The 14,651-nt window shown below is 46.8% G+C and overlaps 1 protein-coding gene across 1 annotated transcript; it reads left to right on the top strand.

The window, feature by feature from the left end:
• Positions 1-8,073: 8,073 nt before the first annotated feature.
• FOS (Fos proto-oncogene, AP-1 transcription factor subunit) lies at positions 8,074-11,211 on the top strand. The gene is made up of 4 exons (XM_068254510.1): positions 8,074-8,264; positions 9,217-9,441; positions 9,556-9,663; positions 9,774-11,211. Exons 1-4 carry the CDS (start codon positions 8,133-8,135, stop codon positions 10,401-10,403), a joined length of 1,095 nt encoding a protein of 364 aa, XP_068110611.1. The 5' UTR covers positions 8,074-8,132; the 3' UTR covers positions 10,404-11,211.
• The last annotated feature ends 3,440 nt before the right edge of the window (positions 11,212-14,651 follow it).

The following is a 14,651-nucleotide window of genomic DNA, read 5'->3' on the forward strand; positions in this document are numbered from 1 at the left end:
TAATAATATGGTAGGACATTAGACTATGATTATGGTAGGATTAGATTGTAATCTGCTCTGAGCACAGTAAGTGACATGACTATGTACTCTGTAAACTGCTGCAGAAGATGTCAGTGCTATATGGTACATAATAATAATATGGTAGGATTTTAGACCCTGGCTATAGCAGGAATAGATTGTGAGCTCCTCTAAGGACAGTCGGTGACATGACTATGCACTCTCTAAAGTGCACACTGACACTCATGTCTCTACCCCTTTACTGTCTTTCACTTTCCTCTAAAACAAAAGTTTACTTTCTAAAAGCAGAAGGCATTTGTGATTATTCAGGTTGCAGTGTGCATCTACATTGTCCCACAATGCTGGAATGCAATGATGTGCGAGCTTGTGAATTTAGAGCCTCAATAATTCAACATGACTACTTCGGATTTGCTGATCCTCATCAGTGCATGGCATGGATTAAAGAGACTCCGTAACAAAAATTTCATCCGGTTTTTTTCCATCCTACAAGTTCCAAAAGCTATTCTAATGTGTTCTGGCTTACTGCAGCACGTTCTACTATGACCATCTCTGTAATAAATCAACTTATCTCTCTCTTGTCAGACTTGTCAGCCTGTGTCTGGAAGGCTGCCAAGTTCTTCAGTGTTGTGGTTCTGTGATGCATCTCCCCCTCCTGGCCCATCTATGCACACTGCCTGTGTGTTATTTAGATTAGTGCAGCTTCTCTCTGCTCTATTATCTTTTACAAGCTGGATAAATCCTCCTCTGAGCTGGCTGGGCTTTCACATACTGAGGAATTACATACAGGCAGAGCTGTCTGCACTCTGCAGGAAGAAACAGCCTGACACTTCAGTGGAAGATAGCTGCAGGGGAAAAGAAACACACAAATGATCTCTTGAGATTAAAAAGGAAGGCTGTATACAGCCTGCTTGTGTATGGATGTATTTTCTATGTGTGGACATACTGTACATCAACCTACTTCCTGTTTTGGTGGCCATTTTGTTTGTTTATAAACAAACTTTTAAAAACTGTTTTTAACCACTTTTAATGCGGTGGGGAGCAGCGAAATTGTGACAGAGGGTAATAGGAGATGTCCCCTAACGCACTGGTATGTTTACCTTTGTGCGATTTTAACAATACAGATTCTCTTTAATGTGGCTCTCTTTAGTAGCACTTGAAGCACCCAGAGTTACAGATTGCCTAGCAAGCTCATGGTGAACCAAAACTCCTGGGATTGTGTAAGGGGCTTCAATGGACCAAAAAGCCCCCTTACTAAAATGTTATGCAAAACAAAAGTTTGCCTTCTTAAAACAGAAGGTATTTGTGATTATTCAGACTGGAGTGAGCATATGATGTGTCCCACAATGCTTTGCTTTCCTCTCTCTACCTTTTCCCTACTCTTTTCTATCTCTTTCTCCTACTTTCTTGTCTGTCTCACCTTCTCTCTCCCACCCTCCTCCCCTTCCTTAAAAAAACAAAACAATATTGTCTCATTCTAAGTACTATTATGTAATTATATATCATTGACCTCTTCTGCAGCACATTGCTCAGTACATAGATTGTGATCTCCTCTGAGGGCAGTGACATGACTGTGGCTGAATGGAGTGGGTGGCTGAATGGAGTAATGGTTAAGGGCTCTGCCTCTGACACGGGAGACCAGGGTTCGAATCTCGGCTCTGCCTGTTCAGTAAGCCAGCACCTATTCAGTAGGAGACCTTGGGCCAGTCTCCCTAACACTGCTACTGCCTATAGAGCGCGTCCTAGTGGCTGCAGCTCTGGCGCTTTGAGTCCTCCAGGAGAAATGCGCGATATAAATGTTCTGTGTTTGTTTGTTGTTTGTTTGTTACTTTGTAATGTGCTGCAGAAAATGTCAGTGCTATATATTATAATAATAATAATAATAATATGGTAGGACATTAGAGTATGACTATGGTAGATTTAGTCATGTTGCTGTCCTCTGATCACAATCTAATCCTACCATAGGCATAGTTTAATGTCCTACCATATTATTTTTATGTAATTTAAAAGCACTAATATCTTTTGCAGCACATTTTAAAGTACGAAGTCATATCACCCACTGTACTCAGAGGAGATCGCAATCTGTGTACTTTGTAATGCAGAAAATGCCAGTTCTATATAATTACATAATAGTACTTAGAATAAGAGTGTTTTTTTTTGTTTTTGTTTTTTTAAGGGAATGTCCTAGGTAGTTAAAAACAAAAATATACTTACCCGGGGCTTCCTCCAGCCCCTGGCAGCCGTCCTGTGCCCTTGTTGCAGCTCTGCTCCCAGTCGGTGGCCCGGGGATCCCCTCCGGTGCAGATGCCGACCTCGTCAGGTCGGCATCTACTGTGCCTGAGCGAGAGCCTCTCACGGTCGTGCTGACGAGTGGCTTTCGAGCAGTAGATGCTGACCTGGCGAGGTTGGCATCCGCACTGGAGGGGACCCCCGGGCCACCGACTAGGAGCGGAGGTGTTGGTGGCTGTAGTCTAGTGTTAGGCTTTCATAGCTCCCAACTGTCCCTTTTTCGGAGGGACAGTCTCTCTTTGGGAGCCCTGTCCCTCTTTCACCCTCATTTGTCCCTCTTTCAGGACTTTGTCCCTCTTTCTATATAAATATATATATTTCTATACTAAAAATGTGTTTGAATTACTCTAAACTTTATTCCCATCCTTTAAATTGATATATTACTAATTTTAAAATGTTACTATGAAGGACAATTAACCACCATAGAAAGGACCAGTGTGGTTTGAATTATAAAACAACCTATTTTCTTATGAAATCTTTATGGTATGCGTGACTAGGGTTTTGACAGGGGTGTGGCAGGGGTGTGGCTTAAGTGTCCCTTTTTCTCATCTCAAAAAGTTGGGAGGGATGGGCTTTGTAAGGTGTTGGTGTCACTTGCTGTAGTGCACAGTGATAGGCTTTGTCAGGTGTTAGTGTTAGTTGCTGTAATGTATGGTGATAGGCTTTGTCTGGTGTTGGTGGCTGTGGTGTACAGTGTTAGGCTTTGTCAGGTATTAGTTGCTGCAGTGCACAGTGATAGGCTTTGTCAAGTGTTGGTGTCACTTGCTGTAGTGCACAGTGATAGGCTTTGTCAGGTGTTAGTGTTAGTTGCTGTAATGTATGGTGATAGGCTTTGTCTGGTGTTGATGGCTGTGGTGTACAGTGTTAGGCTTTGTCAGGTATTGGTGGCTGTAGTGTATGGTGTTAGGCTTTGTCAGGTATTGGTGGCTGTAGTGTATGGTGTTAGGCTTTGTCAGGTGTTGGTGGCTGTAGTGTATGGTGTTAGGCTTTGTCAGGTGTTGGTATCAGTGGCTGTAGTGTACAGTGATAGGCTTTGTCAGGTGTTGGTATCAGTGGATGTAGTGCACGGTGAGTGGAATTGTCAGGTGTTGGTGGCTGTAGTATATGGTGTAAGGCTTTGTCAGGTGCTGGTGTCAGTTGGTGCAATGTATGGTGTTAGGCTTCGTCAGGTGTTGGTGGCTGGCTGTTGTGTATGGTGTTATGCCTTGTCATTTGGTGTCGGTGATAGACTTTGTCAGGTGTTGGTATCAGTGGCTGTAGTGCACAGTGATAGGCTTTGTCAGGTGTTAGTTTCAGTGGCTGTATTGTACAGTGTTAGGCTTTGTCTGGTATCAGTGACAGGTGTTGTCAGTTGCTGTAGTGTACAGTGTTAGGTTGTCAGGTGTCAGTGGTTTTATGGGAGACACTTGTAGTACAGGCAAAAGCGTGAGAACTCAGAATACACCAGGGCAGGGTGCACACGCCTTGTTGTTGAGCACACTGGTGATGTCAGACAGGCGGAGGGAATCCCTGCTACAAGCACAGACTAGGAATCCCTGCTGTGGCCTCACAACGTCCAGGAAGAGAATAACAATCCAAAGCAAAGTGTGCATTCCCTGTGGAGGAACGGAATGTAAAATTCAGTTTATAGAAATTGAGGGGCCGAGGGATGATTGTTAAACATTACCATGGTCACTTTGATATTAACCTTCTGAGGACTGGCGCAAGTAAATCCTATGCCGCACTTGTGGCTGCCTGAGCCTGATGCGGTGTAGGATTTACGCCACCTGACATTTCCGCTCCCAACGTGATCGTGCGCATCCGAGAGGGGAGATTAAGCTGTCATATGACAGCTGACATCTCCCCTCAGTAATCAGCAGCCATTGCGATTGGCTCCTGATCACGCGATAACTATTGGCAGCGGTGGTTTGAGGGGAAGAAGAGGACGGGCACTCGCCTTCCTGACGTATAAAATGGGCAATGTGTCTGTATTGGAGTAATGTTGATTGATTGGGGGTGCAGAGATTTACCTAAATTGGGGTGTGCCTGTATTTGGGTGCACAGATCATTGTCTGCAGATTGGGGTGCAGAGGAAAATGTTTGATTGTGTTGCAATGTCTATATATGGGGGGGGGGGGGGGGGGGGGGGGTTGGTAGGCCAGAGTGAAAAGGTGAGTTTTGAGGACCTTTTTGAAGATGTTGAAGGAGTGGGTAACCCTAATGGGGGAGGTAGTGAGTTCCATAGTGTTGGTGCAGCTCTTGAGAAGTCCTGGAATCGTGCATGGGATTAGGTTATGCGGGGGGCAGTCAGGCGAAATTCATTGGAGGAGCGGAGTGAGCGGCTAGGTGTGTACCTCTGGGTAAAGGTGTGTACCTCCTGGGTAAGACTGGAAGTGTAGGTTGGACAGATTTTGTGGACAGATTGGAGGCAAGATAGGGTATCTTGAATCTGATTCTGGACTGGATAGGAAGCCAGTGGAGGGGAGCCGCCGTGATGGAGCGATGGGAGGAGTGGATAATTCTGGCTGCAGCATTCATGATGGACTGCAGCGGGGCAATTCGGGTCATAGGGAGACCAGACAGAAGGGCGTTACAGTTGTCAAGGCGGGAAATTATGAGGGCATGAATGAGGAGTTTGGTGGTGGCAGAGGTCAGGAAAGGGCGACTCTTACAGATGTTACGCTTTGTCAGGTGTTAGTGACTGTAGTGTACGGTGATAGGCTTTGTCAGGTGTTATTATTAGTTGATGTACTGTACAGTGATAGTGTTTGTCAGGTGTCAGACTGTCAGTGTCAGGCATTGGTGTCAGTGGCTGTAGCTGTACGGTGTGTATGGTTTGTCAGGTGTCAGTTGTTGTTTGGGAGACACAGGCAGATATGTGAGAACTCAGAAGACACTAGGGCAGGGTGCACACGCCTTGTCTGAGCACAGTGGTGATGTCAGACAGGCGGAGGGAATCCCTGCTACAAGCCCAGACTAGGAATCCCGGCTGTGGCCTCACAATGTCCTGGAAGAGAATAACAAACCAAAACAAAGTGTGGGCTGGCCAGAATCCTCGCCTGACTTCCATGCATTCCCCGCTCTGTCTCCCTGGAGAGGACAGGAGTGTAACAACCAATCTATGCTGCAATTCAGTTTATTGAAATAGAGGTGCTTGGGCTGTTATGTCAGCAGAATCTTTGTTTTGTGCAATTTATTGTATATGCTCATAATGGTGTATGTATATCACTGCACATTACATAGCTGAGTGTGTATAGTCACCATATGCTCCCAAGGTACAGAGTGCCTAGATAAGTCACTGTGCATATTATACATCTCCCCCCCCCACCATGTGTACAGTGAGTACAGGCTGTGTAGTGTTGTTATGAAGCTGCTCCCCCTCCCTCCCCTATGTACAGTGTGTAAAGATTGTATAGTGTTATGGAGCTGCTCCCCATCCCCTGTGTACAGTGTGTATAGCTTGTGTAATGTTGTTATGGAGCTGCTTCCCATACCCTGTGTACAGTGTGTATGGATTGTGTAGTGTTGTTACGGAGCTGCTCCCCATGTCCTGTGTACAGTGTGTATGGATTGTGTAGTGTTGTTATGGAGCTGCTCCCCCTCCCTCCCCTGTGTACAATGTATATAGTGTTGTACAGTCGTGTTATGGAGCTGCTCCTCCACTCCCCTGTGTATAGTGTTGTTATGGAGCTTCTCCCCATCCCCTGTGTACAGTGTGTATATATTGTGTAGTGTTGTTATGGAGCTGTTCCTCATCCCCTGTGTACAGTGTGTATGGATTGTATAGTGTTGTTACGGAGCTGCTCCCCATGTCCTGTGTACAGTGTGTATAGATTGTGTAGTGTTGTTATGGAGCTGCTCCCCCTCCCTCCCCTGTGTACAGTGTGTATAGATTGTATAGTGTTGTTATGGAGCTGCTCCCCCTCCCTCCCCTGTGTACAGTGTGTATTAGTGTTGTCCGGATCATGAACGATTCGGATCTTTGATCCGAATCTATTTTATGAGTCGATCATCCGAATCATCAAAATGAACGATTCGGATCGCAAAAGGGGCGGGGCAAGGAGCGACACGCCCCCTCTCAGCGGGCAGCGGGGTCTTGGAAGCAGAGTAGGGATGGATCGCTGAGTTGGAGGGGAGCCAGCCTTGCAGCCACAGGTAGATGAGAGAGAGGGGACATGGGTGCCACTGCCAGATATGTGTAGAGCACACATACTGGCTATAACGTGCTGCCCATTATAGGCTGTCTGTTCCGTAGTGCTGCACAGTGAACACATTGGAAGCTTTTGGCTCAGCACAGCTCAGTAACTTTGCAGGCACTGTGATTGAAAGGCAATATAATCCTCCTGCACGCGGCACAGCTGCACTTATCTTCTGGGAATGCTTTCTTTCACTGTGCGACCTTTTCTTTCAGAATGTACAGATGAGCATATAGGTGAAATATATGTAAAGCATATGACTTCAGCATGTGGGTATTACGTGCAAACATTTCTGCTCTCTGCTCGTCCCTCCTCCCTTCTCTGTCCACTCCCTGCCCTCTGTCCATCTTCTCCCCTTCTCTGTGTGTCCACTCCCTCCCCTTCTCTTGTCCACAGACCTGTCCTGCTAGTCATTTCACCCCCAAATGCTTCCGGTAGTAAAATGATCCGAGATTCGGATCAAAGATCCGGATCTCTTCAATGATCCGATTCGAATCATCCGGATCATTGAAAAGATCCGAACTTCCCATCTCTAGTGTGTATAGATTGTATAGTGTTGTTATGGAGCTGATTCCCCTCCCTCCCCTGTGTACAGTGTGTATAGATTGTATAGTGTTGTTATGGAGCTGCTCCCCCTCCCTCCCCTGTGTACAGTGTGTATAGATTGTGTAGTGTTACAGAGCTGCTTCCCTCTCCCTCCCCTGTGTACAGTGTGTATAGATTGTGTAGTGTAGTTATGGAGCTGCTCCCCGTGTCCTGTATATAGATTGTGTAGTGTTGTTATGGAGCCCCCCCTCTCCGTGTACAGTGTGTATGGATTGTGTAGTGTTGCTATGGAGCTGCTCCCAGTGTCCTGTGTACAGTGTGTATGGATTGTGTAGTGTTGTTATGGAGCTACTCCCTCCCCTGTGTACAGTGTGTATAGATTGTGTAGTGTTGTTATGGAGCTACTCCCCCCTTCCTCCCCTGTGCACAGTGTGTGTATAGTGTTGTACAGTCCTGTTATGAAGCTGCTCCTCCACTCCTCTCCTGTGTATAGAGTTGTTATGGAGCTGCTCCCCGTGTCCTGTGTACAGTGTGTATAGATTGTACAGTGTTGTTATGGAGCTTCTCCCCATCCCCTGTGTACAGTGTGTATGGATTGTGTAGTGTTGTTATGGAGCTGCTCCCCATACCCTGTGTATAGGTTGTACAGTACAGTGTTGTGCAGTGTTGTTATGGAGCTTCTCCCCCTCCCCTCTCCTGTCAGTGAGCTGCTCTCAGGGCTCTTCCCGGCAGCCCCTCCCCCGGACAGGATGTTTCCCATATAAGGATATCTGCGTCATTGGATTCCCGCGAGGCGATACCATGTGCGGTGTGTTGCGGGGGGAGCGGCGGGTGTGGGGGGTAGGTATGGGGGTGTCTGGGGAGACAGGTGAGGGGTGGATTGCGGTGTGGGGGAGTTGTGAGTGAGGGGGGTGCACAGCCCAGCGAGGGGGAAAAGGCGGATGGGCGACAGGGAATGTCTGCTCCCCCCCGTGCACACATGGTACGCCCCCTGTTACGTAGTGGTAGGCATAGCCGGGCTGGGGTATATAAGGCAGGGAAGCCGAGCTCTGAGCAGTGACAGCTCCAATCTCCACCGATATAGAGAGATCTTCAGATACGAGAGACATGTACAGCTTTACCGACTACGAGGCGGCCTCTTCCCGCTGCAGCAGCGCCTCTCCTGCCGGGGACAGCCTGACTTACTACCCGTCCCCTGCTGCCTCCTTCTCCAGCATGGGATCCCCACTCACCCCACAGGTATGTGGCTGCCGCTATATCTGTATATGGGGGAGCACAGGGCAATGTGTCTGTATTGGGGAGTAATGTTGATTAGGGGTGCAGAGATTTATCTAAATTGGGATGTGCTTGTATTTGGGTGCACAGATCAATGTCTGCAGATTGGGGTGCAGAGGTCTGATTGTGTTGCAATGTCTATAGATGGTGGTGGTGGGGCAATGTCTATTGATTGGGGTGCAGAGGACAAGGTGTTTGGATTGATGTACATAGCTCTCCATCTGAATTGGGGTGCGATGTCTATAGATCGGTTAGGACAGATCACTCTAGATCAGCCCAGTGTGTCTGGTTTTTAAGGTGCACAGAGCTTAGTCTGGGACTGGGGTTGCTAAGTGTCAGGATTGGGGTGCAAGGTCTCCCGATGGGGTGGTCAGAACACTGTTGGATTGTGCTGCACAGGCTGTCTGGATAGGGGGGCAAGGTGTTGACTGGGGTTGCTGTGTCAGGATTGGGGTACAAGATCTAATATGAATGGACAGAGCAATGTTTCTGTGCAACCCCAAATCAGTTCACCCCAGTCCAGTGTTAGAATTGGGGTACATGGTGTGTCTGTATTGGGGTGCACTGTGCATCTGGCTGTCTAGTTGTAGGCTTGCTGCATAGTGCAGGGGCTGGGCTGAGTAGCCCCCTCCCCATCCTCTCTGTATGTGTAAAGCGGATTCATTGATAAAACAGTTGCAGAGTTCATTCAGGAGACTCCAGAGCTGCTCCTGCGTCACTCAGTGACGTCGGGGCTATTTTTATCCTCCTCTGTCTGCTGTGCTGAGATTGGAAATGCTGCTCCCTATGGATCTGCCCATTCAGTGTGTGTGCTGGGAGGGGGCAGGCGTCATTCACCGTGTGGAGGGGGTTGGGGGGTTATGATGGAATCTGCGTTATTCTCTGCTAACCATATCTTAATCTTTTTTTATTTTAGGAGTTCAGCACTGACTCTAGCAGCAGTTTTGTCCCTACTGTGACAGCCATCTCCACGTCCCCTGACCTGCAGTGGCTTGTACAACCTACCCTTATCTCATCTGTGGCTCCCTCCCAGTCCAGAGTTCATCCATACGGGGCAGCTCCAACCTACAGCCGCACTGGGGTGGTGAAAAGCTCCTCTGGACGAGGACCAAGCCAGGGCAGGAGAGGAAGAATTGAACAGGTAATTGGCTTACGACTTGCTCTCTTCTTGTGTACTGACTTTGGAGCATTGCTTCTAATGTCCCACCCCCCCTTAGGCGAGACTATTCTGACTGTCTGTCCTTATTTTCTACAGCTATCTCCTGAGGAAGAAGAGAAAAGGAGAGTTAGACGTGAGAGAAACAAGATGGCTGCGGCCAAATGCCGTAATCGTCGTCGCGAATTGACAGACACCCTCCAAGCAGTAAGTATCCTCTCCCGTGTCTTTTATTTTGCTGCACAAACTTGTCTTTCACGTGTAGAGCTGTCACTTCATTCCGACATCTCCTAATCAAACTTTGCTTTCTTTTTCAGGAGACCGATGATTTGGAGGATGAGAAATCTGTCCTGCAGGCTGAAATTGCTGCCCTCTTGAAAGAGAAAGAGAAACTGGAGTTTATCCTCGCTGCTCATAAACCAGCCTGCAAGATTCCACATGACTTAGAAGGAACATTTCAGGATCTGACCTCTTCCTTGGACTTGGGTTTGATTGCTGAGGTTACCAACTCTTCCAGCTCTCAAGAGATTACTATGGAGCCTCTCTTCTCTGCAGTCTTACCACAGTCTTCCATCCCCGAGAAGGAAATCTCCCAGCTACAGATCCCTTTGGAACTGAAATCCGAACCTTTGGATGATTTTCTGTTCAGCTCTCCTGCGGCTGGTTCTTCTGACGCAGCTCGCTCCGTTCCCGATGTGGACCTTTCCAGCACACTGTATACAGCTGACTGGGAACCTCTCTACAACACGTTGTCTGTGGACATGGAGCCTCTGTGCACCCCTGTGGTCACCTGTACCCCAACATGCACCACCTACACCACCTCTTTTGTCTTCACATACCCAGAGTCTGAGCCCTTCCCCAACTGTGGTGCCGCACATCGGAGGGGAAGCAACAGCAATGAGCAATCCTCAGACTCTCTCAACTCTCCAACCCTTCTGGCTTTGTAATGGCTGAATGGGGGGACCATCTCCACACATGACCAGGCAATAAGGGATGTGGTGACCTCCTCATCTTTGTCAAGACTGCCTCCTTGCTGCTATGAGTGTACACTGTGCATGTGTTGTCCATCCATCTCTGGCCAAAGTTGTATTTGTGAAAAGAGCAGACTGAGCACACTGTCACTGCTAGTGCAAAGGTTGCCAACGACAAACCTTCCCCAGTGCCCACAGCTGCCACTCCCCCCTGGCTTTGGCTGGCAGATGTTTGCCAATTCTTCCAGCTGCCTCAGAAGGCCAATACCTCTTCCTGACATGTAGCACTGGCATGGACTTTTGTGGCTCCTGTAATATGTAGCATGTTGTATGGTCACTACTGCACCAGTGATGCTGTTTAACCTGTCTTGTGTCTCATCTCCTGGTTTGGACTCTGCTCCCCAATGAATGAGCAGCTGCTTACGGTGCTGGCTGCTGCTGCGCTGCTCGGGTATTTAGGCTGGAGCAGCACTATGGCAGTCAAGATTTTGTTTTCTAATCTAGAGTATATATGATATATATATTAAACCCCTTGAAGCCAGACACATGGTGAACGTGCAGTACTTCCGTTGATTGTAATTCAGTCTCACTGTCTTTTCAAGTTTTCCATGAAAACGGTTTATTTCTTGTAGATGGTTTTGTTAATTTATTTTGAGAATATTTATATTTTTATTTTCTACTTTGATTTTTGTGGACAAAGGACCTGAAATAACGTGTAGAATTTTTTTTGTTTTCGCTTCTTGTCCGAGACATGGAGAATAAATTGTATTTGCATTGAATGCAACACTGAGTGTCTGTGTCCTGATTGTTCAATATAGCATGAAATCTAACTATCCTACCACAGTCTATGGTGTCTATTCTATTACACATCTCTGTACAGAGTACATACAGTAGAGCCAGTCGCACCACTAACTGTCTCTCAGGGGAGTCACATCTAATGTCCTACCACAGTCTAGGCTCTATATTCTATATTACACATTATACAGTGCTGTACATAGTGCCAGTTACACCACTATCTGTCCCTCAGAGGGTCCACAGTCTATGATCTATCTTATATACAGCTCTGTACAGAGTACATAGCTTAATCAGCAATGACGCTGTAGGTATAATGGTCTAGTCTCCATTCATGATTACTAACCAGGGAACATTTGGGAGGATGAATTACAGCTTTAATAAAGTAGACATGAACTCAGAACATCCTCTCTGCTCTAAAAGATATGCAACAGCATAATAACCTCGAAGGAAAAAAACATTGCTTTGTTACAGCTGATACAAATCCTAAGAAACTCTAGTGTTTCTACTTCCTGATTCATGGAAGCAGATATATTGTTAACATCCTGTGCTTTCAAATGAGCTTATCTGCCATGGCAGTCAGGTGACAGAGGAGGGATCAAATTACAACTTTTGATTAGACACACATGGAGGGGGAATTGATAAATACAGGGTGCATTTCTCTGTTTTCTTTCTGTCCTGTGCAAGGGTTCAGGTCTATTTTAAGTGTGCAATGTCTTCAGGGTCTTACTTTAAGAATGCCCCCTAAGATGATGGGGGCTTTAGAAAATGAGAATTATGTATTAAGGCTACCTGGATAAATGGATGTTGAAACAGGTGGGTTGTGGGTAGGTGTAATTGGCTGTATCAAAACCAAAAATGTGGAAGGAAAGAACTTGCCTAGAAAATGTTACAGTACTGCCAGTGTAATTACCCAAACACAGCAGGGCAATTAACCAAACTCAGCCCTAAGACACTGAGGCAGTTCTGATGGCATTCAACACTGCAGGCAAAGTAACCTTTTGGATTGGTTGGTGAGTCCACACCCCCACCGAATGTATCCTTACTTTGTTGCAGTGGTTGGGCTTGCGTGAACAAGTGACCCTGAGAGCTGTACCGGCAGTAGCCTAGCTACTGGTAAGGTCTCCCTAGCCGGACAGGTCAAAGGGGATGTTCCAGACTAAATAGTATATCCTCCATGTCTGGGGGTTGGGCAATAGGCTAACGACTTGTTCCCGTAAAAATATAATGTTTAAAAAAACCTTCAGAAAAGCCTTGGAAATCAATATGGAGATGGATGGGGAAGGAAACTGAAGGGAAGCCAAGGCTCAAATCAGGCTGTAGTGTCATAGGAGGAGGTAAGTCCACACACAATTTTGATAGTATGCACAATTTATACAATCTTTTATCTCAGGTTGAGATCAGGTAAGCTGCCACCAATTCGCATTACCTTGCGAATACGCAATTCTAACTCTAGCTAGTTCTGGAGACCAGGGTTCGTATCCTGGCTAGGGTCTGTACCTATTCAGCAAGGAGTTCAAGGCAAGGCTCCCTAACACTGCAGGTTGGTCTTTTGAGTGCGTCTCAGTAGCTGCAGCTCTTGAGCACTTTGAGTCCGATAGGAAAAAAGCGCTATACAAATGTTCGGATGATAGAAACAGTTAAAGTAACATTCTCTCTCTGAAAGGCAGGATTCTTTGCAGAGGAAATTCAGAACAAGCACTTGGACAAACGTTTTTTATTTGCTTATTTTATGATACTGGTTGAACTCGATGGACGTATGTCTTTTTTTTTTCAACCAAAATAACTATGTAACTATGATAAAATAAATGCATAAAAGATCACACATAAATAAAATGTATGACATTAAATCGATTTATATAGTACAATAACGGGAAGAAAAGTGTTAATGATAACTGGATATTGTCTGAGCCGTCTATGAAATTACCATGTGCTTTGGGAATTGTAAATACAAAAAGAAAGTTCTGTGGGTAACAGTCCAAAGATAAAAGCCCATGTCCAATTGGGCTTGCAAATCCTTGATGGTATGGATTAGCATTGAAGGACCCAGACGGGTGTTTCCAGCAATTTAACCCTCTCCCAGATGCCAAGGCTCCATCCCCAACATGGAAATGATGGGGCTCCATCCCCACCTAATAGGTGATGTTGCTCTATACTCACCTCCATCCCCACACAGCAGGTGCATGGCTCTGTGCCAAAGAAGGATGATGTTAAAATGATGCCCTAGCCAAGGTAGTAGCTTTGGCATCCCGATAGTATCTTTGGTAAGTTGAGATGGGAGTGAGGAAAATATAGTGGCAGCTGGGCCTCTTGACACCGAATAGGCCCCAGGCACATGCCTGAGTTGCCTTGTGGATAATCTTGCTGTGTTCCATGTCTGTCTCCATCCTGCCCAGCAGACCACAAGGCTCCCTGACCACTAACAGCCTTGTCCAGCAGATCACACGGCTCCCTGTCAAATTACATCCTCGTCCAGCAGATCACGGGGCTCCCTACCCACTTACATCCTTTCCCAGCACGTCATGTGGCCCCCTGCCCATTTACATCCTTGTCCACAGGTGACGTGGCTCCCTGCCCACTTACATTCTCGTCCACAGGTGACGTGGCTCCCTGCACACTTGTATCCTCCTCCTCCACAGGTGACGTGGCTCCCTGCACACTTACATCCTCGTCCAGAGGTGATGTGGCTCCCTGCACACTTACATCCTTGTCCAGCTCATGTGGCCTCCTGCCCACTTACATCCTCGTCCAGCAGATTGCATGGCTTACTGCCCATCTTACCGTTCCCTCTCAAGGGCCAATTTAAGTAACTACATCTATTTCTACCTCAGGAAGTCTAATTGAGCAGGAATAAACCCATGCCACAAGATTAGTCCCACAATTTTTCACCGTGCCCTTTTCATGTATTTTTATTATTTGAAAAATTATTTTGAATCAAAACAAAGTCTGACTTTCGTAAAATATGTAGTTAGGGCCCGCGCTACCATAAGTTTACTGGGCAATTGCCCCTTCCCTGGTCTCATCCCCCAAAGTCAATAGTGGGCCCCATGACCTGACAGCATGTACAGTACATATTTACACAGCATGTCGCTGCGTCATAGAGAGGAAGTGCCCACAAGGATATAGACGGGAGCACACAAACCTGTGGAGCAGAGCGCTGGCTGGACAGGTAAGTACTCTGCAGGGGCCCTGGGGACTACTATGAATAGAGACCTGAGGAGTGTCTAGGAGAGCACCCAATACCATCTGGAGGCAGGGATTCAGGAACGAAGGGGCAACCTAATGCCGCTTCCAGCTGGTTGCAGGTTGGAAGGGCCCCACTGTGTGTAGAAGCGACCTTGCACATAATAAACAGATGGGTGCCAGCCGACATTATTCTCGTATTCTTACAGTGGAGGGGGCTATACTGCTATACCTTTATGGTTTAAAAAG

The sequence above is a fragment of the Hyperolius riggenbachi genome, chromosome 9 (genome assembly GCF_040937935.1).
Source record: "Hyperolius riggenbachi isolate aHypRig1 chromosome 9, aHypRig1.pri, whole genome shotgun sequence".
Taxonomy (NCBI): Eukaryota; Metazoa; Chordata; class Amphibia; order Anura; family Hyperoliidae; genus Hyperolius; species Hyperolius riggenbachi.

Coding starts and splice junctions, on each gene's coding strand:
- FOS (XM_068254510.1), top strand. CDS start 8,133: ATGTACAGCTTTACCGACTACGAGGCGGCCTCTTCCCGCTGCAGCAGC. Junction 8,265..9,216: donor GATCCCCACTCACCCCACAG/GTATGTGGCTGC, acceptor TTTTTATTTTAG/GAGTTCAGCACTGACTCTAG. Junction 9,664..9,773: donor TGACAGACACCCTCCAAGCA/GTAAGTATCCTC, acceptor TTTCTTTTTCAG/GAGACCGATGATTTGGAGGA.